This window comes from Heloderma suspectum, chromosome 3 (assembly GCF_057233095.1).
Source record: "Heloderma suspectum isolate Gila_16-S chromosome 3, 16-S_ref, whole genome shotgun sequence".
NCBI lineage: Eukaryota > Metazoa > Chordata > Lepidosauria > Squamata > Helodermatidae > Heloderma > Heloderma suspectum.
This window is the reverse complement of record NC_139460.1, coordinates 308,629,230-308,656,699: the sequence shown is the minus strand read 5'-3', so window position 1 is coordinate 308,656,699 and position 27,470 is coordinate 308,629,230. Positions and strand designations below refer to the sequence as shown.

Genomic DNA, 27,470 nt, shown 5'->3' with positions numbered 1-27,470 from the left:
TATTATTTTCATAGCACTATCACTGTGCATGAGGGCTAGGACTGATGGGAGTTGTAGGCCAAAACACCTAGAAGGCCAACAGTTGCCCACCCCTGCTCTACACAATGCTTCACAGAACAGGATTAGTAAAAGTTTACAAACCTAAAATACCAGGTTAGGAAGAGACTGTGGTGGCAAATGCAGTTATCAATTTAGGTGCATTTCAGATGGAGTGAGGATTAAGGGGTTAAACCAAGGCCTCATAGAAATGGTGAGTTCAGAGGGTGAATTTGAAGGAAGGAGGTCAGATGTGAAGGAAGGGCAACTAGGAAGGATCTATGAGGAAGTGCAAAAGTATTGAGGATGGCATAGTAGTAAAACCAAGCAGGGGAAGTGCAAAAGTATTGAGGATGGCACAGTAGTAAAACCAAGAGGGGCATAGGAGTCAGATTGTAACAGAACTGGACCTCATCCAGTGACCCTACAAAGTACACATGGCGCCCTGGTAGCTTAAAGACATACTCCAGCTGTTCTTCTCTTGATGGCCAATAAGGTCCACCTTGCATCACACAAACCCGACATCTGACCTGCTCTTCTCTTAGTGATCATTTTCACAGAACCCTAAGTGGTAAATGAAGCAGCATTAAGTATCCCAACTTGCAGTCAATGGGCAGCAAAGGTAATGTGCAAGTCTAATACTTCATAGTCCAAAGGGTTGGCATAAGAAAATGGAAAAAGGGGATTTTATGGCTTTTGCTTAATAGGCCCTGTTATTTCTCCACAGGGGTATCTGTTTTCAGCCCAACGCTCGAGACGTAGGCTTTTGAGGGACGACCAAACCAAAGTCAAAATATGTTTTTGTTCACGAACTGGAATGTTCTTATTTCCTTTACATCTTTGTCATCCCCATGCCAAAACAAACAGCAAGCAAATTAAATAATCACTCAATAATCCTATTAATTACCAACATCACTGAGCCCAGGCAAGAGCAAACAAGGGAAACAGCTATTATAACATCAGCACCAACAAACAACAACAGGAAACTAAACCAAGTGACTACTACGTGCTTCAAGCTGTTATTTGGTATGAAGTCATTTGCAAAGCAGAACATTCATTTTCCACATGGCGGGAAGTACATTTCAGCTCAACAGGGGGAAAAAAGATAATATATAGGTTTTCCTGCTATACTACCAGCTGCTTTATTTAGATGTAAAGGCTTATTTCATTAAGCTTGGTAACTTAGAGCAGCAATTGGCAATGGGTGCTCCTGGAGCCATATAGGAACAGAGGTCACACTATTTTTCCATCTAACCCAGTACTGTACTAACTACTCTGATTGGCAGCAGCTCCCCAGGCTCCCAGGCAGAGTTCTTTTCCATCACCTGCTACTTGATCTTTTTAACTAGAGGTGCCATGGACTAAGCCTCGGACCATCCATGTGCACATTCTAAAGAGAGGTAGAATACTGGAGCGTTGTCTCAATCTATTACATTCAGGTTACACTCTAGCATTCCACCTCTCTTTGGAACTTTGTATGTAACGGTCTTGCTATATTTGAGCACTCTAGCTATCCCTGAGCACATGATGCACGGCATTCATATAATATTTTCAAGTGTTCAAAGCACTCTGATAATCCCATGAAGAACGTTGCTATTATTATCCCCATATTGCAGATAGGGAGGCTGAGACCAAGAGTCTGCGTCTTGCTGAAGTCTGCCTAGTGAGCTCAGGACAGAAGCCATGAGATTTTAAGAAGAGACTTCCCGATTTGTAGGTGCAGTCTCTAAATTGCCATTTTATTTATTATATGTAAGACATTACATATAGAACACCCTTCATCCTCTTTGGATTTTATTAAATCCAAATATAAAAATATATATTACAACAACAACAACAACAACAAAATAATAAATAAATAAATAAATAAATAAATAAATCAGTAGACTATAATATTTAAAAACAAAGTTAAAAATGACAATTTAAAATGTCTGGGTAAATAAAAAATGTTTTCACCTGGCGCAGAAAAAAAATGCAACATAGGCACCAAGCAGGCCTCTCCATAATCAGGGTGCAACTTCTCTACTATTCATGATCTTCATGATATGATAGTACACCAGTTCTGCTATTCATATTGTAACTGCTCCTTCCTGATGGAGGCATCAACTTTTTAAATTGAGTCTAACCACTTGTGAGGGGGTTAGCTTTGGGGTAAAATAATACAGAATACACAGAACACAAAAGATGTCTGCCCCTCATTTAGAGAATCAGAGCACAAAATGAGGGACATGCTATGGGCTACTGGGATGTTTCATCTGCTTCTTACTTCTATGGGCAGTGAGACTGGAAATTTGAAGTCACTCCTCCTGGTACCACAACTTGGAGAGGAGGTAGTTGGGAGCAGTAATGTCCAAACAGACCCTGTTGCACTGAAATCAACAGGACTTCACTTAAGCAAGCATACATTTCTCTCATCTAGGTAATGCCCATTCATTCATTCAAAATGTTCATACCCCAGCCTCTCTCACCATTTGGAGCAACCTGAAAAACTATAAAGCGAAAAACAAGCTAAGGAAGGTCATTCTATGGTGTTGGGGCTATTACAGAGAAGGCCCTGCTTCTTTTCACCAGATTTCTAACCTCTTTGGAAAGTGGAACTCCCTGAGTAGTTTTATCAGGATGGATTGATTTAAATCAAGGCAATTTAAATCAGAAAGAAAAAAGGTTGATTTCAGTCACTGATTTAAATCAAATTTCCCACTGAAACCTTTTCATATATTTCCTGAACAATAGTGCAAATTTGACCACTAAACCATGTTAATTTACAACTAAATAGAGTATTATTTACACTGTTTCATTCTTACAAGCAGGCTTTGCATCTCTTTGTCTCACTATATATTTTGCATGCTTTCCTTTTTTTACCTGTAGATCAAATATCTTTAAAATATTCCCATATACAGTATCTTCTTATGACTGGCACTCATGATAGTTTGAGGTTAACAGCACAATCCTATACATGTCTCCTCAGAAATATGTTCTATTGAGTTCAATGGGGCTTACTCCCAGGTAAGTCAATATAGGACTGCAGTCTTAGTATTAGTATGGGAATACAGGAAGATGCACACTGGACAATTCTCTCTTCTCTTTTTCTTCCCAGTGTTGCTCCTTTTTGCTTCACTCTGTCTTGGCTCAGCCTTGGCCTCACAAAAAAAAAAGTAGCAAATAAAAATGAATGTCTATGACTGATAGGTCAAGGCAAGGTTTGGTACTTACTGAGCAGAAAAAAATCCAATTTAAATTTTGAAAAATCAGATTTTGGGAATTTTTTAAGGCATCCATTTTTATCCACCCAGCTATATTATCTTTCTACCTCAACCAGCTCCTGAATACCCATGTTTGATTGGTGGGTATCTTCATTTTTATGAGACTGTAAGTGTAGGGTTAGCATGTTTATGATGAGCTTTAACTATAACTATGTTCTTTTTAAGAGAGACATTTAGTATTTTATTTACATTAAAATTTAAAAATGATTTAAATTTTAAAAATTTGATTTAAATTTTAAAAATCTGATTAATTTTTCAAAAATAATTTTTATCCACCCTGATTATAATATTGTCGACTTTCTGGGGGCATCTGGTTGGCCAGTGTAGGAAACCAGATGATGGACATAACAGGCCACTGGTAGAATGCAGCAGGACTTTTCTTATGGAATCTCTCATTGTAGACATGTTAATGATAAATGTTACTAAACAATATGTTCATGTGTTGCATTGCAAACAAGTTCATAGTCTGTTCATTGCAGACAAAAAAGTGAAGCAAAACATATTAAAATATATTAACTGGGGTGAATTTTTTCAGTGTGTTGTTTCAGTATTGATTGACCTGGTTCGAATGATCAAAATGAGCCTTGAGAAGAGAAGATTGAGGGGAGCTTTGATAGCACTCTTCAAGCACTTGAAAGGTTGTCACAGAGAAGAAGGCCAGGACCTCTTCTCGATCATCTCAGAATGCAGGACACAGAATAATGGGCTCAAGTGACAGGGAGCCAGATTCCAGCTGAACATCAGGAAAAACTTCCTGACTGTTAGAGCAATACGACAATGGCACCAATTACCTAAGGAGGTGGTGGGCTCTCCCACACTGGAGGCATTCAAGATGAGGCTGGACAGCCATCTGTCAGGGATGCTCTGACTTGGACTCCTGCATTTAGCAGGGGGTTGGACTCGATGGTCTTATGGGCCCCTTCCAACCCTACTATTCTATGATTCTATGAAAATAAGCCACTTGTTTACAATGGGCAACTGGTTAGGGTTATTCCCCCACAACACACCACATTGCCCGAGTTCAGACAACACAACAAGCTGTACCTTGGTGGTGGAAATTGCTCCCGACATGCACCACACTTTAAATAACTTTGGCTTATTTTGATCATGTGAACCGGCACATTTGGTCCAAAATGAACCATCTGTTAGGGAGAGGGCAAAGAGCTGCTGAGGACAATGGCATCCTGCCTCTTGACAAGTGTAAATCCTATTCCTCCCTCAGAGATGTCACTAGACATTGTCAAAACAAACACACACACACATTCAACCCCACCTTCACTGCCATAAGGCCTAGAAGCCTTGTTTTGTTTGGTTTTTTTAAAAAAGAAAATAACAACAGTGTGAGGACCTGAGGCCTTTTTGACCACCTCACAATTCCTACTTCAAGTCACCAGGTCAGGTGCTTTGGTCAGTGTCTCTCCTCACCCTGCCACTTTTAGGCTCTCACCCACAACACTGTGTTTGTGTACTGTGATGCTTCACCACTCTCACAATTACTGCCACCAATAACCCTTTTAGAGCTGCGTTCGTTCTTTTTGGTAGCACAGACCAAGCAGCCAGCACATGGGGGTTATTCCACGAAACCCTTCCTAATCACAAAAAAAGAAAACTGTCTTTTAAAATTGAAAACAAAGGTTTATTTGGTACAACAGGATTAGAAATAGGAACTGGGCTGGGATGAGGAAAGGATATCGGGGATAATTATTAAAGTAAGTCAACACTATAAACTACACAATATAACTCTTGCTTTTAGCTCTATGTTCAAAAACCTCTCACACTCTCTCTCACACTATCTGACACACTCTCCATCCCACAGACTATCTCACTAGCTGTTCTCACTCTTCTCTCCCAATCTCAGCTCAGACCTCTCTCGCTGTACCCAATCTACAACCCTCACAGACTGATCTGACTCCCTAGAAGCAATCACCCCACCTTTTTTCTGCACAAGCTCTCATCCAATCACACTGCATTCCATTCCCACTCAGCCACTCCCCCTTTCTTCCACTTGCCAAATTGTCATTCTTGCCCACGCTCTGCCAAGCCCCCCGCCTCACACTCACCGGTCAATCATTCCAGACACATACCAGCCACCATACACATATGCAAACCTTTACTATGTACATATTGTGCATGTGGAATCGCCACAAACAGGATATGGAATTCTGTGGAACCGTGTGGGAATGACACAGCCCTGCCAGTACCCAAATTCTGTTGCTGAAGAAACTTACCTGTGATATATAACCTGGAGGCACATGTATAGGAGGAATAGATCCATTGGGCGACATCATTGGAACCTCTGCAGGTCCTGTTATGACAAAAAGAGGAAAATCAAATGATTAAGATAGAGTTTATGCACATAGCTACTGTGCTGAAAGTCTCTATGACATTTGTAGAACCAGTTTTGAAGTATAATACTGCATGGTCTTTTTGGCATGGAATGAGAAGACAATACTGTCAAAAAAAGTTAAACTTTGCACATTTGATGCACTTTTATCTGCTGTAGCACTCAGGTTTTTACTATGTGGGTTCACAATGTGACGCAGAAGTTCCTGGAATGCCCACATGATCACATGATGTCGCATGGTCACATGGGCACTCCCAGGAACTGCTGCCAAACTGAAAGGCTATCCATGAAGAGACCTGTGCTGCTGTGAGCAAGCAAGAGGCATTTTCAGAGTAGTAAATAGCCAAAAGACCCCTTGAACACCTCATACACTTAGTAAGAGAAACAGAACCGCTGCCCCCCCAAGCCTCAGAAATGTCTTCAAAATTCTCTCCCACACCCGTTCCAGACACTTTCAGAGTATATATTTATTCAAGAGGGTTTTTTTACCCACCTTTCACACAACAGCTTACAATGTTAGAAAAACATGTACAATTACACACAAACAGCAGCACCAGCAGCTAATGATTTTTAAGTACCAAATGCGGACTGGCAAGCAGCAGCCGTTTCGCCCCCACCCACCCCAAGAATTGCTGAAAACAAAGGAACAGAAATATCTGGCATAACGCTAGCCTAAAGCAATCTAGTGAGTTCATGGCAGATAAGGCATCGAACCAGGGACTTCCCAATTCATAGCTTGGTCTCTTAGCCATTATGCTGCATTAGCTCTTTATGGTACTGAGTGATCCATGAACCAACATTCACAAAGGACTGCAGGCAAAAATTCAGTTGTATGAACTACCATGATAAAACACAGAGACACACACATGTACATTGTATAATACTGGCTGGGAAAGTTCTGAGCCCACAAATTTGATGTATATTCAGCATAACATTTTTGTCCTTGAGGAGATGAGATGGTTGCTGTTCAGAGTGGAGGAATACATTTTTCTGCAATGCTTATTTGAGAAAAATGCCAAACATGAAATTTGCATTGATACCCACTAAGCAAACAGGTACCATACAGTTATATAGCAAAGCAAATTGCCGTTCGCAAGGGTCGCAGTTCCTAGTTCGCTGGCCTAGATAAACTTTCCCTTTGCGAGAGCAGAGTCAAGTTTCCAATCGCACTCAATTTTACATATGTGAAGAACTATCTCAGGAACATATGAAGACCACAAAACTCATTACCTCAGCAGTTCAGATTAACCAAGGAATGTGGTTATATAAGCAAGCGACTTAAAGTTTCCACTCAAAACTCCAACCTTGGATGTGAAAGTTCCTTTCTGAAGTATCAAATGTAAATACGGCAAAGCATGTGCCATAATCATTACTATCGAGAGCTATATAAATCTAGGTGAAATGGAAAATAGGAAACCATACAGGGAACAGTTTAAAGGCACTATAGGCCTTAATTCTATAGAGCTTGTAACCAAAATGTCATAAGACATCCAGTGCTTCAAGCCTGGAAGTCAGACCATAGCTTCACCACCCTAACCAAAAATATTTCATTAAGGTCAGGGCTTTATATTTATTTACCAATAAATGATTGGCGTTCAGGTAATTATAACCTAAATGTCGTAGTCACTACATGGGAAAGAAAGCCTCTGTCCTTACATTGCATCAGGTTCTCCATCAACTCACCAAGTACCTTTTTCAGACTATAAAAACAAACAAGAGCTTTGAAGAAATCCTATATCTTAGGAAATTATACATTTTCCTAATTAGACAACTATTTTGTGAGTTTATTTTAAATTATAAGTTCATTTAAATAAGAGTTCTTTTCTTTTTTTAAAAAAAATGGCTCATTAGAAAATGGGTGGTTACTGGTCAAATTTAGTGATTACTGAGTAATTAATCTTTTTCATAACATTGGGCATGATCCAGCCAAAGTGGAGCTTCATATTAGCTACTCTGAGCTCTCTGAAGACGATGGGGTATGAGTGAAAAATGAAAAATAAAGATGGAACTTGCAAAAAAAGAAAAGAAAAAAAGTGTAGTGCTGTTTTTAAAAGAACACCTTATGGAATTTTGCTTATGGTCATGATCTCTTTTATAAGCATCAGATCTCCAACAGTGCATACAGTGATGAAAGTTAGAAATAGCTTGAGCACCTGTGGAGAATCCCATCTAGGCAACTAGTTGCAAATTGGGAGATAATTCATCCATCCTCCACTCCCTCCGCACCCCAGCTTCGAGCTATTGATGTGCCATAAATGAATGACCAACCTAAGGATGTCTCTGTAATTAGGCCAGTAACTTTTGTAGATGTTTTTGCAAGGTTGGTACTAAACTGAGACAAAGAGGGCTGAACACACACATTCACAGAAACACACGCTTATCTTGAAACAATGGTTAAAAGTATAAGGCCTCTATCAAACTAAAATTAGCCATGACTAAGCCCCATAAAAAGCAATGGAACTCAAAGCCTGCATTCACATGTAAAGCTAGACCATGGTTTAGTACTATATGGATGAGCCTCTGTGAGCCTGAGCAAGGTTCAAGCATGCCCAAAGCTCAAATGTGCCAGAAGGAGAACTTAACCAAGATTTAGTTTTGCTTTCCTCAGATCCTGGCTTGTTGTAGCAGATGGACCAGGCATCATGGTTTAAAACAAACTCTAGTCAATTGCTAAACAAATCAGCAACAAATCCTGAATTGTTTAGCTGGCTTTTTTAACAAACTAGTTTGTTAACTAGAGTTTGGCTTGTCCTTATATCTTAAATGACGATTCCTGGTTCATACAAAACGACAAGCCAGAAATTCGGGAAAGCAAAATTAAACCCTGGTTCTGTCCTCTTTCTGGCCATGTGGGATGATAAAAGAGGGAAGGGAGAGTGTGCAATCCCAAGGCTTCACTAGGGCTGGCAGAAACTCAGCCATGTAGCACTAAATCTTGGCTCCAGGTTATGTGAGAACCAGGTCAAAGTTAATCCTGATTAAGTAGTTCCATTGGTTTCAACAGGACAGAGTCATTACTTACATTTACTGGATCAAGAGCACGGCATTTAACTCATCAGCTCCTCAGAAGCTGTACTAGGCTAAATTAATATTACTTAACACAAATACCTATCCACTCCAACACACATTTCATTCATATCCCTATTAGGATCTGTCTGACACTATGGGTACTGCAGATGTCAACATTTCCCAGAAATTAAAACACACAGACAGCAAATATTTTAAAATATTTCTCCACTTTTAGTTTGAACACCTAAGCAGGTGCTAACTGCTTTGACACTCAAATTCCCCTTGATTAGAACCTGTTCAAAAAACATCTGTCAGTCAGTCATATAAAACAACAGCCGCCTTTCGGCTGTTGAAACTGAACTCGCACACAGCAGACTCTGCTGTCTGTAAATGCCTGAAATTCAATAAAAAAGATTGCGTTTTATCATCAAATGTGCACTGCGCAAGCAGACTCTTAACCTCAGGTGTGACCCTTAGACTGTTAAAGTCATTTGGGTAAAGGGTTTTAAAGAATGTTGGACAGGTGAATGATTTACTGCTCCATGGTGTTTTCTTCACTGCCTTGATTATAGGGCTGGGAAAATGACTTTAACATACATTTCATTTTGGTCTCTCATTGCCGCTATCAAAACAACTTGAAGTGGTAACTGCATATGAGACCTAGAAATCATCTCCCGCCTGGGACATCTCCTTGGAGATATTAAAAGACGGTTCTCGGCAACATGGCCTGCATAAAGGAGTGCTAAAATCACAGACAGGAATGTTGTAATTCTATTGCTAAAGAAGTTATATTGTATGTGTTTTTACTATGGATTTTGAGGAAATTTTTTACACTACTTTGTCCCAAACTATCCAAGATGATCTACGAGCAAGCAGTAATGACTGAAAATATCAATTCCACAATCAATTCCCTGAATCGACACAGCACCATACTTGGGTAGTGACTGGCATGAAACTTAAATGGAGCCTACTTCCATCTCTCTCACTCCCCAGCTGGCTCTTGTTATGCACTGCAGTGCAGAGTAGGACATCTGTGCATACCTCCAGTTGTTGTTATTTGTTCAGTCGCTTCCGACTCTTCGTAACTTCATGGACCAGCCCACGACAGAGCTTCCTGTCGGCCGTCGCCACCCCCAGCTCCCCCAAGGTTGAGTCGGTCACCTCCAGAATATCGTACCCAATCCCACTCCACTCCCCAGGCCATTGGTTCACAAGCTGTTCAGTGTATGCACCATGGCTTGGCCAGGGAGGGAAGAGAGCTCCACTGAGCCCTATGCCAATCCCCTGCCCAGCTGTGCCCATGCAGGTTAGAATCGTGCCCATTAAGGACGCAATCCTATCGACTGCACTGTCTATGATCAGAAGCCCATGAACCTGGAGGCTTCCGATCATCCAATGCAGGGTGGGAGGAGTGGCAAAGGCAATCTTTGCCTCCCTGTCCTCCCACCCTGCATTTTTTCTAGATGGGCTTTTTTGTCCATCTAGCGATGGCGCTTCACAAGGGAGGAAAAGAAGCTGGCAGAGGCTCAGGATAGCTCATATCCTGCCCTCTCCCCTCTCTGTCCACCAAAACACATCCCTCTCCCCCTCACAGAGGTTGCTTTTCTGATCTCGGAGGCCAGCTGGCACAGTTCTTTCTATGCCAGCTACAAGGGGGTGGGGGAGGGGGAAAGATCTCCGACTCGCCCTTCCAAGGCCAAAGTGCTGTCTCCAACCTCGGAGGGGGAAATACCCAGTATCCTATGGCTCCTTGTGATGTACCTGTCTGGGTTCCACCTTTTCCCCGGTCTCCACCTCTGAAACAGAGAAACAAACCGCTCAGGAAACACCTGCTTTCATCTGGATCAGTTATTCCCACTGACACCCAAGCTTCAGCCCTTTTACTCTCTCTGGGTTCCAGAGAAACTCAGTATGTTCAATTGGTTCTCTCAACCCACTCTAGGAGAAGTGAGAAGGAAATAGATTTAATAATGGTAGCGTAATAAGGCAAATAAACATGTGGGACTTGGTATTTAAAAAAACAACAAATAAAAGATTTATTTGTAACATGAAGAGTTATATACTATTATTCATTAATGCTTGGTCCTAACATCCCTACCTACTCTACCCCTTCTAAAACCCTATACACAAACCCCCTTACTGACTAGATGCTGCTGCTTCAGTCCATTAACCCTATCCAGCTGTCAGTTCATTCCTTTTATAGCCTCAGAATCCTCACACACACAAGCCCCTCCCACCTTTCACTCAATCACTACCTGTTAACCCTATCTTACCTGGGCCACATTTAACAATAAAAACACATACATTAATATAATAGGCATATGCTACTCCCCTCACACAATGTCTAGGGGCCATAGGATTGCTCCCTAAACCACTTAAGCATGAGCTATTTATATGGCCATCACATTTGATAGTTACAGTGGGCATCAAGCACCCTATGATAGATAGAGTGGGTAACTGGCTAGATATCTCCTTTTTCCCACTTCACCATCCTGCATCTCTCAGTTCGAGTTAATATCATAGTCATCATGAAGGGGGCAAAAAGGCAAAAGCCTAGAGAACTCAAGCCAGCCTCCAATTTGTACAGCCTTACCCCATTTCTTGGTCACCATGGAATGTGGCTTTAAAAAACCCCACCCCAAACACTGTATTTTATATATAGCACACCACTGAAATTAATTAGATTGACAACATTTTGTCAAAACCAAGAAAAGCTACAAAAACCCCAAAAAAAGTTCTTCCAAATTTAGGCTGCAATCCCATACACATTTACCCAGGAGTAACTTGCATTGAATTGGACGTCGCCTTATTTCTATACTCACACAGCAAAATTCCCTAATACACAATGTTGGTAGAGTTATTTATCAGCATCTAAATATTTTTCTTTGATCATCCGGTAATTGATAATTATTACCAAATGATTCAACAAGGGTATATCCTCAAGTTTTTTTATAGTAATCATAGCACATGGCCATGTTCCTCTTAGTAGGATATACCCTGCCATCTCCCAGTCAGGGCTCCCCAGTTAATCTGAAATAATCTCAGTGCAATTAGTTTAAAATTTAACAAAAACAGCCTTCTCCCAAACTTTTAGTTACTTTAAAAATTAAATACGACATTGTATCAGTTGTGCAGAAAAGAGACTTAGGGAGCAATCCTCTGGCCGCTAGCCATAGGGAGCAATCCTCTGGCCGCTAGCCAGTGGCTAGATGGCCATAGGGAGCAATCCTCTGGCCGCTAGCCAGCAGCTAGACGGCCATAGGATATCTGGTTTTCTGGGAACCGATCTCGGAACCCGTGCTCCGAGATTGGCTCCTGGAGAACCAACCTTCCCCCGCTTCTGTGCTGCCTGCGAGGCAGCGAGGAACAGCCCCATGCTCCACACTCCGAAGAAGAGCACGGAGCGGCCAAAATAGGGCATTCTGGGGCAGGGAAGGAGGAAATGCCAGTACAACACATCCTATGTGTCATCCAGCAGCCTCCTCCCCTGCTCCGCCTTCCCACGGCTACATAGCCAAAATCGGCTGTCTAGCCGCAAATGCAGGGCAAGAGAAGCGCGGAGAGAATGATGCCCTCCATGCTTCTCCTGACCTGCATTGGATAGGCGGTCACCTCCAAGTTTGGAGGCAGCCGCCTATCCCCACAGGATTGCACCTTTAGGAAGGTAATTTGTGGGGGAGGAGTGATTCTTCCCATTCTTGGCAGTGCAGTCTGGACCTGCCAAAATTCCCTCTTCTACAAAACTAGTGGAAGTTACTGAATGCCCATCCTCCACTGGAACATAAGAACTGGTAGACCAGCCCAGGGCCAACCGGCTAGTATCAATGACTACTAGTCATGATGGTTATATATTACCTCCAGTATCAGAGGCAGTATGCATCTCATTACCGATTGCTGGGAAACATGAGCTGGGCGGGTGCTATTCCGTTCATGTCCTGCTTGTGGGCTTCCCATTGAGGCATCTGGTTGCCCACTGTGGGAACAGAATGCTGGACTAGGTAGGCCTAGGTGGCCAGCCAGATGCCACTAAGCACTCACAAACTGGATATGAAAGGAACGATAGTACCCTGTTTGTCCCTAACGCATAATGTATGGGTTTGCGAATACACATGCACACGCACACAGAGCGCCTATGCACACAGAAGTTCCATTTAATAGCCAATGACAGACATAATCCTCCATTAATTTCGCTCATCTCTCTCTCTCTCTTTAAAAGCTTCTAAAGCAATGGCCATTGCTAGATTTAGCACAGTAGTCAGTTTGCATGTACTCACCCTAAGGAGGATGAATGAGATAATAGGATTAAAAAGCATTTCACACAATTAGAAGTAGAGAAATTAAAAAAACAACATATCCATTATTCCTGTGACTCTGATGATGCCCTTATTAGCATGGCACAGTAATTACACAGCCTGGTTGAATAAATGCATGGATTAAATCCAACCATCACAACCACATCCTCGAAGTTTCCATCACTTTCCAGAAGTAATCTCAATTCTGCCACGATGAAAGTGGTCACATCCCATGACTATTTTTCATTTCTCTTCTAGAATGAAGTAATGTCTTGTTTCAGTAAATTCTCCCTGATTAAGCAGCCTCTTAGCATTAACCCCCAATTCCTCCTTTTTTGAAGTAATTACTTCAACAAAGACTCATTTGTTTTGGCAGGGACCAGATTATTTTCTTATTCATGCATGAGCTTTTATGTGTGCATTAATTTAATCCCTATCATACTACTTCTAGTACCATTTAGGAAGCAACTAGCAATTTATTTGTTTATTGCATTGCACATAATTACTCGAGCCCGAGGTGGGCAATTTGTGACCATCCAGATGTTTTGGCCTACAGCTTGGAGTACTGTAATGCACTCTACGTGGGGCTGCCTCAGAAGAGTGTTCGGAAAGTTCAGCTGGTTCAAAGAACTGCGGCTAGACTGCTGACTGGGGCTGGTTACAAGGAGCATACAACTCCCCTGTTAAAACAGCTTCACTGGCTCCCAGTCTGTTTCCGGGCACAATTCAAAGTGCTGGTTATGTCCTATAAAGCCCTATACGGCTTAGGTCTAGGTTATCTGAAAGACCGTATTCTCCTTTATGAGCCTACTTGTGCCCTGAGATCTTCAGGGGAAGCCCTTCTCACCACCATCATCACAGGCATCCCGCCATCATCACAGGCACGCCCGGTGGGAATGCGGGAGAGGGCCTTCTTGGCGGCTGCCCCAAGGCTCTGGAACTCCCTTCCCAGGGAGGCAAGAGTGGCACCCTCCTTGATATGTTTTCGTAGGCATGTAAAAACTTTTTTGTTCCAGCAGGCCTTTAGGGATAACTAGTCTGGACCTGGGAAAATGCAACGTATGGATACCATTTTTGTTGTTCTGGTTGTCTTTTAATGTTTTAATATCTTTACAATTTTAATATTGAGGATTTAATTATATTTTTTAACTTTTATACAGTTGTATTTATATTTCTATTTATAGGTTTTAATTGTAGCAATTTTAACGTTGTAAGGCTGCCTTGAGTCCCAGTATTGGGAAAAAGGCGGGATATAAATAAATATAATAATAAAAATAATACAGCTCTCACTAGCCCTAGCCAGCATAGCCAATGGTGAGGAATCATGGGAGTTGTAGGCTAAAACATTTGGAGGGCCACAAATTGCCCACTCCTGCTCTAGCCTTCTGCTGGGTGTTTTTTTTTTTCCTATCCATGCAGAATTCTACAGACTTTTTTTTAAACGCCTTTCTAATACCTGCCAATTTTACATTTACTTTTTAAGTTCTGTACCATAACACCTAAATTAGCATTTTTTACTCCTTTTAACACTTCATATCCAAGAATCTTTTAAACTCCTCACTAGCATTCAATGCAGAATATACCTAACACAGTCTTTAGATTTTAACATATGGTTTATTAGCCACATCAGTATGTTTTACAACATATGGAACAAAGTTCAAATGTAGAATTTGCTCTCCCTCAACAGGTTAACCTTTTTCTGCTACCTGCTGTTTTGTTTGTCCAAGACTTGATCTGTATAAGGAAACAGAAATAATTGCAGTAGTCGTGAAAGTTCACTCATGATGATTAACATAACTTTCACAGGATGCTTAAAGAAAAGCACTGAGCTCAAACCCTGCACAAGCCAGGTAAGTGCAGTGAAAAGACTACAGGTTGCCCATTTCACAACTATATTTGGTAGCCATCTAACAGTGTCATAAGAAACCATTAACACTGAATACCAGAGCCATTTCCCAGCTGTGCACACAATAACCCTGGCATGCTTATCTGTGAGTCTTTGATCAGAAATTCAGTAATAGCTACCCTGCCAAATTACCCCTGCCAAATCATGTGCCTGCAAAACATAACTACACCGACTATTGGGTGCATTCCATGGGGCACTCACAGTTCTTATAACGGGTATAAGTGATGGCCCAAAAGTCTCTGTGAGCTTCCTCATGTAAACCAAAGGTATGCCACAGAACAAGCTCCAGATTCTCCTCCGATATGCAGGGGTTCCTCAAAATGGAAAAGGGTTCCCTGAGGGGAAGAAGTTTATAAGCCACTGGTGTAACTAGCAAAATAAATGGTCTTTGCTGTGTGGCTCAGCAAATTACACCCAGAAGGATGATGTTCGTATGCTGTTCTTTTCTCCATAACGTTGGGTACAGCAAGGTCTTGGAGATGGTCAAGCCAGTCTGGCTCTCTTTGCACAGTCCACCACACCAGTCAAAAAAAAGAACGAAATGGGATGTCAAGGGTACCCTAAGAAAGCTAGTCAAGAGTTGGCTTCATGTAGAAAGCTATTCTGGAGCAGGCACTCCTCCATGTGAAAATGCAAAAACCTTGAATTGCTGTCAAGGTCTAGTTGACCTCAAAAGCAAGCTGCAGCCTATTAAAAAGTTCATTTTGTTTTAGATCAAGAAAATATATGCAACTAGCCAGTCTATTTGGGCAATAAATCTGTTGTTCATCTGTCTTCCTGTTTGTCAAACATACACTTTTTGCTTACACAGGAAATCTGTCAGTATTCCAGCCCAGGAGATGGGTGAGTATATGAAATTTTCTATACAGATTGTAACAACCAAAACCACTTGCAACTCAGTGGTGCTGCTTCAAGGTGCCATGGGGGGAGGCGCATTCCCTCCCCTTTGTTTCAGACCACATGCGATTATTCCTCAGGAGCACCTAAATATCTGTCAGTTCTACACACTGAGTGACAATGGTCATAAACAATGAAGTGGCCCTATGCATATTAGTTTAGTATGCCAAAGACACAAATGCTGAGCCCAAGCAAGCCACTAATTTAATTTCTCATTACTGCGATCATTTTTTATTGTTTCCTCTACTAATGCTTCTCTTACAATGCACATCAGTTCAGGTTTATTTGAAAATGCATATAAATTCTCTACTGGTTATGTATGAAATCTAGCAATGCTGTCAAGCACAAGAGATCCAAGCATGAATTTTATAATGGTGTCTGAAGTCTTTCTGATCATGATAATAAAGCTGCAGTCATATAGAATCATAGAATAGTAGGGTTGGAAGGGGCCTATAAGAGCATTAAGTCCAACCCCCTGCTCAATGCAGGAATCCAAGTCAAAGCATCCCTGACAGATGGCTGTCCAGCTTCATCTTGAATGCCTCCAGTGTGGGAGAGCCCACTACCTCCTTAGGTAATTGGTTCCATTGTCAAATTGCTCTAACAGTCAGGAGGTTTTTCCTGATGTTCAGCTGGAATCTGGCTTCCTGCAACTTCAGCCCATTATTCCATGTCCTGCATTCTGGGATGATCGAGAAGAGATCTTGGCCTTTCTCTCTGTAACAACCTTTCAAGTACTTGAAGAGTGCTATCCTATCTCCCCTCAGTCTTCTCTTCTCAAGGCTAAACATGCCCAGTTCTTTCCCTCTCTCCTCATAGGGCTTTGTTTCCAGTTCCCTGATCATCTTCATTGCCCTCCTCTGAACCCTCTCCAATTTGTCTGCATCCTTCTTAAAGTGTGGCGCCCAGAACTGGACACAGTACTCCAGATGAGGCCTAACCAGTGCTGAGTAGAGGGGAACTAGTACTTAATGGGATTTGGAAGCTATGCTCCTATTAATGCAGCCCAAAAGAGCATTTGCCTTTTTTGCAGCCACATCACATTGTCGGCTCATATTCAATTTGTGATCTACAACAACTCCAAGATTCTTCTCACTTTTAGGTTTGTTGAGCCGAGTAACTCCCATCTTGTAACTGTGCATTTGGTTTCTTTTTCCTAGGTGCAGAACTTGGCATTTATCCCTATTAAATGCCATTCTGTTGTTTTCTGCCCAGTGCTCCAGTCTATCAAGATCACTTTGAATTTTGTTTCTGCCTTCCAAAGTATTAGCTATCCCGCCCATTTTTGTGTCATCTGCAAATGTGATCAGCATTCCCTGCACCTCTTCCTCCAAGTCATTAATAAAAATGTTGAAGAGCACTGGGCCCAGGACTGAGCCCTGCGGTACCCCACTGGTTACTTCTCCCCATTTTGAGAAGATCCCATTGATCAGCACTCTTTGAGTCCAATTTTGTAGCCAACTGTGGATCCACCGGATCGTTGTTTCATCTAGCCCACTTTGAGCTAGTTTGCTCATCAGGATATCATGAGGCGCTTTGACAAAAGCTTTGCTGAAGTCGAGGTTTATGATGTCCACAGTATTCCCACAGTCCACAAGGGAGGTTACCTGATCAAAAAATGAGATCAGTTTAGTCGGGCGGGATTTGTTCTTGACAAATCCATGTTGGCTTCGAGTAATCACTGCATTGTTTTCAAGGTGCCTACAGATGGATTGCTTTATCATCTGCTCCAGAATTTTCCCAGGGATTGATGTCAGATTGACTGGTCTGTAGTTCCCAGGTTCCTCCTTTTTACCCTTTTTGAAGATAGGGACAACATTAGACCTCCTCCAGTCATCTGGCACTTCTCCCATCCTACATGATTTCTCAAAGATAATAGACAGTGGTTCTGAGAGTTCTTCTGCCAGTGCCTTTATTACTCGAGGGTGCAGTTCATCTGGCCCTGGAGATTTTGAACTCATTCAAAGTAATTAGGTGTTCCTTGACCATACACCTTGATTCTGCCTCTTCAGTCTGTACTTCACCTTTGCCAGGGGGCTCATAGACCCTCTTTCAGGAGAAGACTGAGCCAAAGTAGGAATTGAGCACTTCTGCCTTTTCTTTGTCATCTGTTATCATTCTGCCATCCTTATCTAATAGCTGAACCACCATTTCTTTCTTCTGTCTTTTACTAGGCACGTAGCTGAAGAAAGCCTTTTTGTTGCTTTCAGCATCCCTCACTAACCTCAGCTCGTTCTCAGCTTTAGCCTTCCTGATGCCATCCCTGCAATTCTGTGCTACCTGCCTGTACTCTTCCTTTGTAGCTTTGCCTTCCTTCCACTTCTTATCTGTGTGCCTTTTTGTTTTCAGGTCATCTCTAAGCTTTTTGTGAAGTCACATTGGCGTCTTGTTGTCTTCCACCTTTTTTTCTTGTTGGAATTGTTTGCAACTGTGCCTTTGGAATTTCCTTTTTTAAAACCTCGCACCCATCTTGGACACCTTTTCTCGTTAGAGTCGCTTGCAGTGGGACCTTACTTATCATTGTTCTGAGTTTATTAAAATCAGCTTTCCTAAAATCCAGGGTATGGGTTTGGCTACACTCGGCTTTTGCTTCCTTTAGAACCAAGAACTCAAGTATAAACATGGTCACTTTTCCCCAGAGTTCCCATAACTGCTACTTTATCCACTATGTTATCTCTGTTGGTTAGGATCAAGTCAAGGATAGCCGATCCTCTAGTTCCTTCCTCTACTTTCTGTAGGAGGAAGTTACCTGCAACATGTCAGGAATTTCTTGGAGGGGCCATGTTTTGCAGAATTTGTCTCCCAACAAATATCGGGGAAATTGAAGTCCCCCATTACTACTACATCATGCTTCCCTGAAACACTGGCAATTTGTTTTTCAAAAGTTTCATCCTCGTCTTCTCCTTGATTGGGTGGCCGGTAGTAGACTCCGACCACCAGGTTCCTTTTATTCTTTGTTCCATTTATTTTAACCCAGATGCTCTCGATGGGGCTACCAAGCTCATCCTCCTGTATTTCTGTGCAGAGATACGTATTTTTCACATACAGTGGAACCCCACCTCCCTTTCTGTTCCTCCTGTTCTTTTTGAACAAGTTATATTCTTCAGTTGCTGTATTCCAGTCATGGGAGTAATTCCACCAAGTCTCAGTTATACCTATCAAGTCGTAATTTCCTCCTGTATTAAGAGTTCAAGTTCATTCTGTTTGTTTTCCATACTCTGGGCATAAGTGTATAGACATCGAAGACCATGTGTTTTATAGTCTGGCTTTCTTCCTACATGTTTCTGAAGACTATTATTGGGTGCTGTTAGAGCTCTTCTCTCCATTGTGGTGCATGCCTTCGTCCATTGTTACCCCTAACATTACGTCTCCCTCCCCTGTAGGATTCAGTTTAAAGCCCTCCTGATAAAGTTCTTCATGCTGTGGCCAAACACATTCTTCCCAGCCTTTGTGAGGTACAACCCATCTCTTGCCAGCAGTCCATCTTCCAGGAAGTATAGCCTGTGGTCCCAGAATCCAAATCTCTCTCGTCGGCACCATCTTCGTAGCCAGTCATTCACCCGGAGTATTTTTCTTTCCCTTTCTCTCCCTCTTCTAACTACTGGAAGGATGGATGAGAAAACAATCTGGGCCCCCAAATTCTTGAGCTTCCTTCCCAAAGCTTTAAAGTCTGATGTGATTTCTTCATAGCTCTGCTTGGTGGTATCATTTGTTCCCACATGGATGAGAAGAAAGGGATACCTGCCACTGGGCTTTATGAGTGTAGGCAAACCTTCAGTCACATCTCTAATACGTCCTCGCGGGAGACAGCATACTTGGCGAGTCCATAGGTCTTTGTGACATACTTGGGTTTTGATATCATGCAGCAAGGAGTCTCCCACTATTACTACTCTTCTCTTCTTGTTGTTGTAAGCCTTGGTTTCATTGCCTCTGCTTGACTGACCTTCAGCCTCTTGCTCGCTCTCATGCAGGTTCCCCTGTAATTCTTCCTCTGCAGGCTGCCCTCCAGTCTCATCCTCAAGTACCTGGAAATGGTTCCATAGCTCCACTGCTTCCACTGGTGTAGAGTGCCTTTTAGTTGTTCTGCTCCTGTCACCCTTTTCCAAGGAGTAGCTTCTACTTCATTTTTCCTCACCTCAGCATTTTCCTCTTCTGCCTCAGCTTGCCGTTGCCCTTCTAGCTTCCATTCTTCACTTTGCTGCTGTAGTTCCACCATTCTGTCTAAGAACTCTTCGTCTTCTCTTATTCCCTGGAGGGTCGCCACTCCAGTCCTCTTACTTTTTCTTCCAACAGCGTGATCAACTTGCACCTATTGCACGTGTAGGCCATGTTGATCTCAGGCAAGAAAACAAACATTGCACAGACTCTTCAGGTCACCACAACTTGAGAGTCTTGTCCTTCCATAGTCTCTATTCCCTCTATCTTTCTAGCTTCCTGATTGTATTGGGATAGCCTGTGCTTTGTCCTCTATTAATTAAAGGTTAAAAACAGAGTCCAACTGGTATGGAAGTGTGTGTTACATGAAAAAGAAAATTTAAAAAGGTTAGGGACCTCCCCCTTGACCTCCCCTGCTGAACTCCCCTGGCCAGCTCCTGTGTGCACTCCCTGTTCACTCACTCTGATCTCTCGCTCTCTGGGAGCTTGCTTCCTTGTATAGCCCCTAGACCAGCTGGAGCGGCTTCCTCTGCTCTGCTCAGCTAGGAGGTAGGAAACAGACTGAAACTTCCCGCCCATACAGCTGCTGGGAGTACTCAGGCCACAACACTTCAATTCTATTGGAGCTCTCAGGAGCACATGGTGAGCTAACAGCGACCCAGAATGTAAAGTCCCCTGGGCTTACTCCAGCCCACTTTGCCTTTGTCTCCTCTTCCACTGCAACTCCCCTGGCCATATGATGAGCAAGGAAGTGAAACAAAGGGTTACCCACCTTTTGGTAGGCCACAAAGTTAAATTTTCTTTTAGAGACTAATAGCAAACTCCATGTATGGACCCTTAAGTAGCCAAAACAGCAACTTCCATGCACAAGGAGGACTTATCAGTGGGCTCAAGGGAACCACAAGAAGTACCAAAACACACACACACAAACCATTTTAGGATAAAAATAATGGAGGAACTCCCAAGGCAGCCCAATATGGACTGAGCATAATGGTTATGTCATGCTGTCTGACTGCTGGGGAGGGAATAAAACTGAGTGTCCTGGAGGCATGGCTGGCTAGTGGGCTGAAACCCTAGACAAGCATACTCCAAACTGCAACATTTTGTTGCAGCTCCCACTTGCCATTATCTAGGGGTACACATTTGCACAGAAAGGCAGGATAAAGGGGAAGGGCCGTGGCTCAGTGGTAAAGCCATAAAGAAGGTCCCAGGTTCAATCCCCAGCAACTCCAGACAGGCTGGAGAAATCCCTACCTGAAACTCCGGAGAGCCACTGCTGCCAGTCAGTGTCGACAAGACTAGGCTAGACAGACCAAGGGTCTGACTCAGTATAAGGCAGCTTCCTATGTTCTGAGGATATGCATTTTAAAGTAAAACAAAATACATTTAAAAAGTGAGGGGCCACAGCTCAGTGGTAGAGCATATGTGGTCCATGCAGAAGAGCATCCATACTGCACCTGGCGGCTCCAATTCAAAAAGGATCTCAAGTAGCATGGTGGGGAAATACACTGCCTGAGTTAACGAAGAGCTGCTGCCATCAAAGTAAATAGTCCTGGGCTACATGGAACAATAGTCTGATGTAGTATAAGGCAGCTAGCTTATGAAAGCTAAACCTACTTCCTAACCATGGTGCTCCCAGCAACTGAGAATCAAGTTGACACTTACCTGCATAGTCCAGAGGATGCTGCTTTATACAGAGATGGACAATTGGACCATCTGCCCCAGTATTGTCTGACTGGCAGCAGCTCTCCAGGTTTTCAGGCAGGGATGTTCCCAGCCCTACCTGGAGATGCCAGGGATTGGACCTGGGACCTTTTGCATACAAAGCAGGTACTCTACCACTGAGTTTTGGCCCCAACTTGGGACTTGGGTTCTGTATTTTAACCACACAACAGCATTTCAGAATGTTGGGAAGTGATTCACACACACACACACACACACACACACGATAAGATAAATAGGCAGCAATGCGCTATTTTGCAGCCCAAACCTGCATTAGGACTTTTTATACCCAAGACATCTTCAGCTGCTACAATAAACTTTTTTGGATTGTTGGCTCTGCACCCGCTTCTGCAAAAGCACTAGCAAAAAGGAGTATTTCACGATCTCTTATGCACTGAAAATAAGGCTTAGTCCCAGGGCAATTTACCAGCTGGTCTACGCTTTGTAAATCACATCTGTCTAGACTATAAGACAAGAGACAAACATCTGTCTAAAATCAGCTAACTAGGATAGCGAATACTGCAAAAGAAATCAGGTCAGCTATTAAAAGAAGAGGGGGGAAACCCATGGAAGTATGTTAAAAAAAAGTTACATCAAATTAATTCACTGTCACACACAGTCAAAACATTTCTCAGTAAATTGAGACTAGCAAAACGTTGATTACAGAATAGGTTTAAGCTAAAACTGACATTTAGAATTAAGATTTGGGGGAGGAAGGGGAAGAGCTTACCCACTCTTAGTACTCATGTGACCTTCCACTATCACAGAATCGGAGTACCTATCAAATAGTCATGGATTACGTAATGTCTGCATTTAATGTTTGTATTCCCAACAGATATGCATGGTATGCACGTTCATTTCTAACCTACTGGTTAGAAAACTGGCTTTATGTCAATGAAAGTCACATGTGTGCACTCTCTCTCCAGTGCCTCCCTTTCACTTCCTGTATCAGTTTTAAGCTGCTATAGACTAAGCCTGGCATAAGGCCTTGTTCTAACCCAAGCAAAAAATTGACATCAAAATTAACAGAGAAAAATGACCTGAAAAGTGTGCTCTATCACATAGCCAAGGCTTACATATGGCAGCACCCTTTTCCCCACCCTGTTTATAGTAGCCATCTCACTTTTCCCAGTTTCTTCCATACAGAACTCAATGGAAAAGCCAGAACCACAGTGCCTGGATTGATACATCAGAACAGGGCACCGATCAGGAGATTAGGTGTGGGAGGCAACAGCAGGCAGCAAAACTGCCTGAAGCAACAAAAGGATGGCCTAGCACCTTTCTTCAGCAACAGACTGCCCAGACAGAGTGTGGGTGACTTAAGTAGAAGGCAGTGATATGTGTTTGGCTCTTTCGGATCACCCAATTCCCATAATGAGGAAGGTTCTGGCCAGTGATGTTTGTATCCTCCTCAGCTGAACTGCCTGCAGCTCCTCCCTCCAACCAGCGGCTCCAGTGGCATGGGAGGAAGGAATCCTTATCTATCTTGTAAAGGGTCCAGTCTCCAAGACTCCAGTCTCAGTCCTCCACTCCACCACCTCTACTGTCACCCCCAGAGGCTAGCTCAGGCAGAACACAACCAGGCCATGGACCATACGTCCGTGGTAGAACACATGCTTTGCAAGCAGAAAGTCCCAAGTTCAATCCATGTATCTCTGGACAGGGCTGAGAAAGACCCGTACCTGAAGCCCTGGAGAGCTGCTGCCAGTCTGTGTAGGCCAAGGACGGACAACTTGTGGCCCTTCAGATGTTTTGGCCTACAACTTCCATCAGCCCTAACCAGTATAGCCAATGGGGAGGGATCATGGGAGTTGTAGGCCAAACATCTGGAGGGCCACAAGTTGCCCACTGTCATGACTAAGGGGTCAATCAGTAACAAGGACTCTGAGACTGAAGACCCAGTTGTGCCAACAGAGGAAACTCCAGGTCTGAGCACCCCCGCAGAACTTTCAGAGACCCCCGAGCCTCGCCCCAGCATTAGACCAGCATCCTCTTCTACAAGAGCCCCACATGCCAGGGAGCCAATGTGCCAATGCTGGCAGCATGCCAAACGTAAGCTCTTGGAGAGATGGAGGAGTGCTAGGCTATAGGCCAGAGGCCTGTCCCTTTAAGGCTTCCATTCTGTAGGAAAGGGTAGAGATTTGGACTGTAGCATAAAAGGGTTCAGTTTGGTCTCAGACCCTGTAGAACAAGCTGCTCACTAGGAGCTCTCCTGGGTTCTGCAACTTCCTGCCTGGACTCCTTGCTGCCCTGCCACTTGCTGCCTGGTACTGAGCCCCACGGGCTTCTGTCTTATCCAGAATAGGACATCTACCCCTGGTGTAGATGATGCTGAGTTACATGGACCAATGGTCTGACTCAGTATCAGGCAGATTCTTGTGTTCCTATGACAAACCAAGGAACTGAAGTGGGGCCTACTACTATTTACTACAAACATTTATAACATGTTTACCTACTGGAAACACAGACTTTCAAGAGAACTTCCCTTGCAGCATCCCACCCCGCACCCCACTCTTGCATACACGTTTGTCTCCTTAGTGAGGAAGGCACTGTACCAGAGCTTTACCCGAAGGCCCATCAAGATCTTTTCTTCTGCTAAGCCTTTGTGCAGAGATGATGGCTTGATTTTGTTCTTTGCTGGTGGTTTTACTATTTACTCTGTTTTTCTGATATTTTTTAACTGAAATTTTATTTTGAAAAGAACCTGGAAATACAGGCAATAAAAACCCAGGCAATAAAAAGAGAGCACATCACACAACAATAAAACAAGATCACTAATTAAGAGAAAAGGGGAAAATGAAACTCACAGTTTAGTGACTCCAGTCCTTCGTAGATCATGAGTTGGTTTGTGGGATAGTTAGAAGGAAAGAGACTGAGTAGAAGCTTGGTAAGAGAGCTTGGATGTGTATGGTATATAACTGGATCATAGACAGGAAAAATACATCTGGATTTGATTGGTATATAGTCAGAATGTTGAAGTACAGGACCTAAAGCAGAAACCATGGTTCCATAATACCTTTGCTACTCCTGCTGATTTGTACATAATCATGGGGTTGGAACGTATCACAAGAAATGTATCACAAGGCTAAAAGATATGATGCCAGAAAATGAGCCCTTCATGTCGGAAGGTGTCCAATATACTACTGGGGAAGAGCAGAGGGTATTTCCAAGTAGCGCCAGAAAGAGTGAAGCGGCTGGGACAAAGCTGAAAGGACACTCAGCTGTGGATGTGTCTGGTGGTGAAAAGAAAATCTGATGCTGTAAAGAACAATATTGTTTAGGAACCTGGAATGTCAGATCAATGAATCAAGGGAAGCTGGAGGTGATCAAACATGAATTTCGACTTTTCTGGTCGGAAGGCGTCCAATATACTACTGGGGAAGAGCAGAGGGAATTTCCAAGTAGCGCCAGAAAGAGTGAAGGGGCTGGGCCAAAGCCAAAAGGACACTCAGCTGTGGATGTGTCTGGTGGTGAAAAGAAAATCCGATGCTGTAAAGAACAATATTGTTTAGGAACCTGGAATGTCAGATCAATGAATCAAGGTAAGCTGGAGGTGGTCAAACATGAGATGGCAAGATTGAACATCGACATCTTGGGAATCAGCGAACTAAAATGGACAAGCATGGGCGAAGTTAATTCAGGTGACCATCATATCTACTACTGTGGGCAAGAATCCCTTAGAAGAAATGGAGTAGCACTCGTAGTCAACAAAAGGGTGGGAAAATCAGTACTGGGGTACAATCTCAAAAACGACAGAATGATCTCAGTACGAATCCAAGGCAAACCATTCAACATCACAGTAATTCCAGTCTATGCCCCAAACACTGAGGCCGAAGAAGCTGAGGTTGATCGGTTCGATGAAGACCTACAACACCTTCTAGAACTAACACCAAAAAAAGATGTCCTCTTCATCATAGGGGATTGGAAGGCTAAAGTAGGAAGTCAAGAAATCACCGGGATAATAGGCAAGCATGGCCTTGGTGTACAAAATGAAGCAGGTCAAAGGCTACTAGAGTTTTGCCAAGAGAACACGCTGATCATAGCAAACACTCTTTTCCAACAGCACAAGAGGTGACTCTACACATGGACATCACCAGATGGTCAATATCGACATCAGATTGATTATGTGCTTTGCAGCCAAAGATGGAGAAGGTCTATACAGTCAGTCAAAACAAGACCTGGAGCGCACTGTGGCTCAGATCATGAGCTGCTTCTTGCAAAATTTCAGCTTAAATTGAAGAACGTAGGGAAAACCACTAAACCATTCAGGTATGACCTAAATCATATCCCTTATGAATATACAGTGGAGGTGAGGAATAGATTTAAGGGATTAGATCTGATAGATTAGATCCGTAACATTGTTCAGGAGGCAGCAACTCAATCCATCCCAAAGAAAAAGAAATGCAAGAAAGCAAAGTGGCCGTCTGATGAGGCTTTACAAGTATCTGAGGAAAGAAGGGAAGCGAAAAGCAAGGGAGAAAGGGGAAGATATACCCAACTGAATGCAGAGTTCCAGAGAATAGCAAGGAGAGGCAAGAAGGCCTTAGAATGGGAAAGACTAGAGATCTCTTCAAGAAAATCGGAGATCTCAAGGGAACGTTTTGTGCAAAGACGGGCATGATAAAGGACAAAGAAGGCAGGGACCTAACAGAAGCAGATGAGATTAAGAAGAGGTGGAAAGACTCTAGACTTAATCATACTTAAGAATAGATCCACTGAAGTCAATGGTATTTAAGTTAGTCGTGAGTGACTTAAATCCCATTGATTTCAATGGATGTACTGGAAATATGATGAAGTCTGGAGTCAACTCACACTCTCCCAAATTTCATCAATCCACTGCTGTTAATTAAGTTGCTTGGGAGACTTCCAATTACAAGCTATATACAACTTCACTGCTATATACAATTGCTTAAGATGATCTTGGGATGCAGGAATGTAGAGTTGTCAGAGGATATTTGATTTTATCTTTTATTATTTTAGGTTCATTAGTATTTTTAGATTGCCAGCCACCTTGAGCAATCTAAATGGTACAGTATAGCTTTTAGTCAAAAAAGAAATCTTGGCTTCAGATACTTGTCTCCCCATTTAGGACTACAGCAAGGATAAGAACATAATAAGAGCCATACTAGTCCAGCATTCTGTTCACACAGTGGCCAACCAGCTGTCAACAAGGAAACCACAAGCAGGGCATGAGCGCAACAGCACCCTCCTGCCCATGTTCCCCAGCAACTGGTGTGCATAGGATCACTGCCTCTGGTAGTGGAGGTAGCACACAGCCATCAATACTAGTAGCCATTGATAGCTTTTTCCTCCAGGAATTTGTCTAACCCCCTTTTAAAGGCATCCAAACTGGTGGCCATCACTACTTCCTGTGGTAGCAAATTCCATAGTTTAACTATGCGCTGTGTGAAGAAGTCCTTCCTTTTATCTGTCCCAAATCTCCCACCAATCAGTTTCATAGGATGACCCTGAGTTCTAATATTTTGAAAGAGGGAGAAAAATGTCTCTCTATCCACTTTTTCCACATTGTGCATAATTTTGTACACCTCTATCATGTTGCCCCTTACCTTCCTTTTTTCCAAGCTAAACAATCCCAGCTGTTGTAACCTTCTCTCATAGGGGAGATGCTCTAGCCCCTTGATCATTTTAGTTGCCCTTTTCTGCACCTTTTCCAGCTCTACAATATCTTTTTTTAAGTGTGGTAACCAGAACTGTACACAGTATTCCAAGTGTGGTCGCACTTTGTATAGGGGCAGTATGATGTTGGCAGTTTTATTCTCAATTCCTTTTCTAATTATGCCTAACATGGAGTTTGCCTTTTTTACAGCAGCTGCACACTGGGTTGA

General features: G+C 42.8%; 1 protein-coding gene across 2 annotated transcripts in view; it reads right to left on the bottom strand.

Moving 5' to 3' along the window:
- Positions 1–27,470, bottom strand: part of FNDC3B (fibronectin type III domain containing 3B) — a 385,564-nt gene that overhangs the window by 157,794 nt on the left and 200,300 nt on the right. For both annotated transcript variants that reach the window (XM_084847494.1, XM_084847495.1), the window contains exon 4: positions 5,528–5,604. In XM_084847494.1, the coding sequence (XP_084703620.1) occupies positions 5,528–5,604 (77 nt within the window). The remainder of the gene's footprint in view (positions 1–5,527; positions 5,605–27,470) is intronic.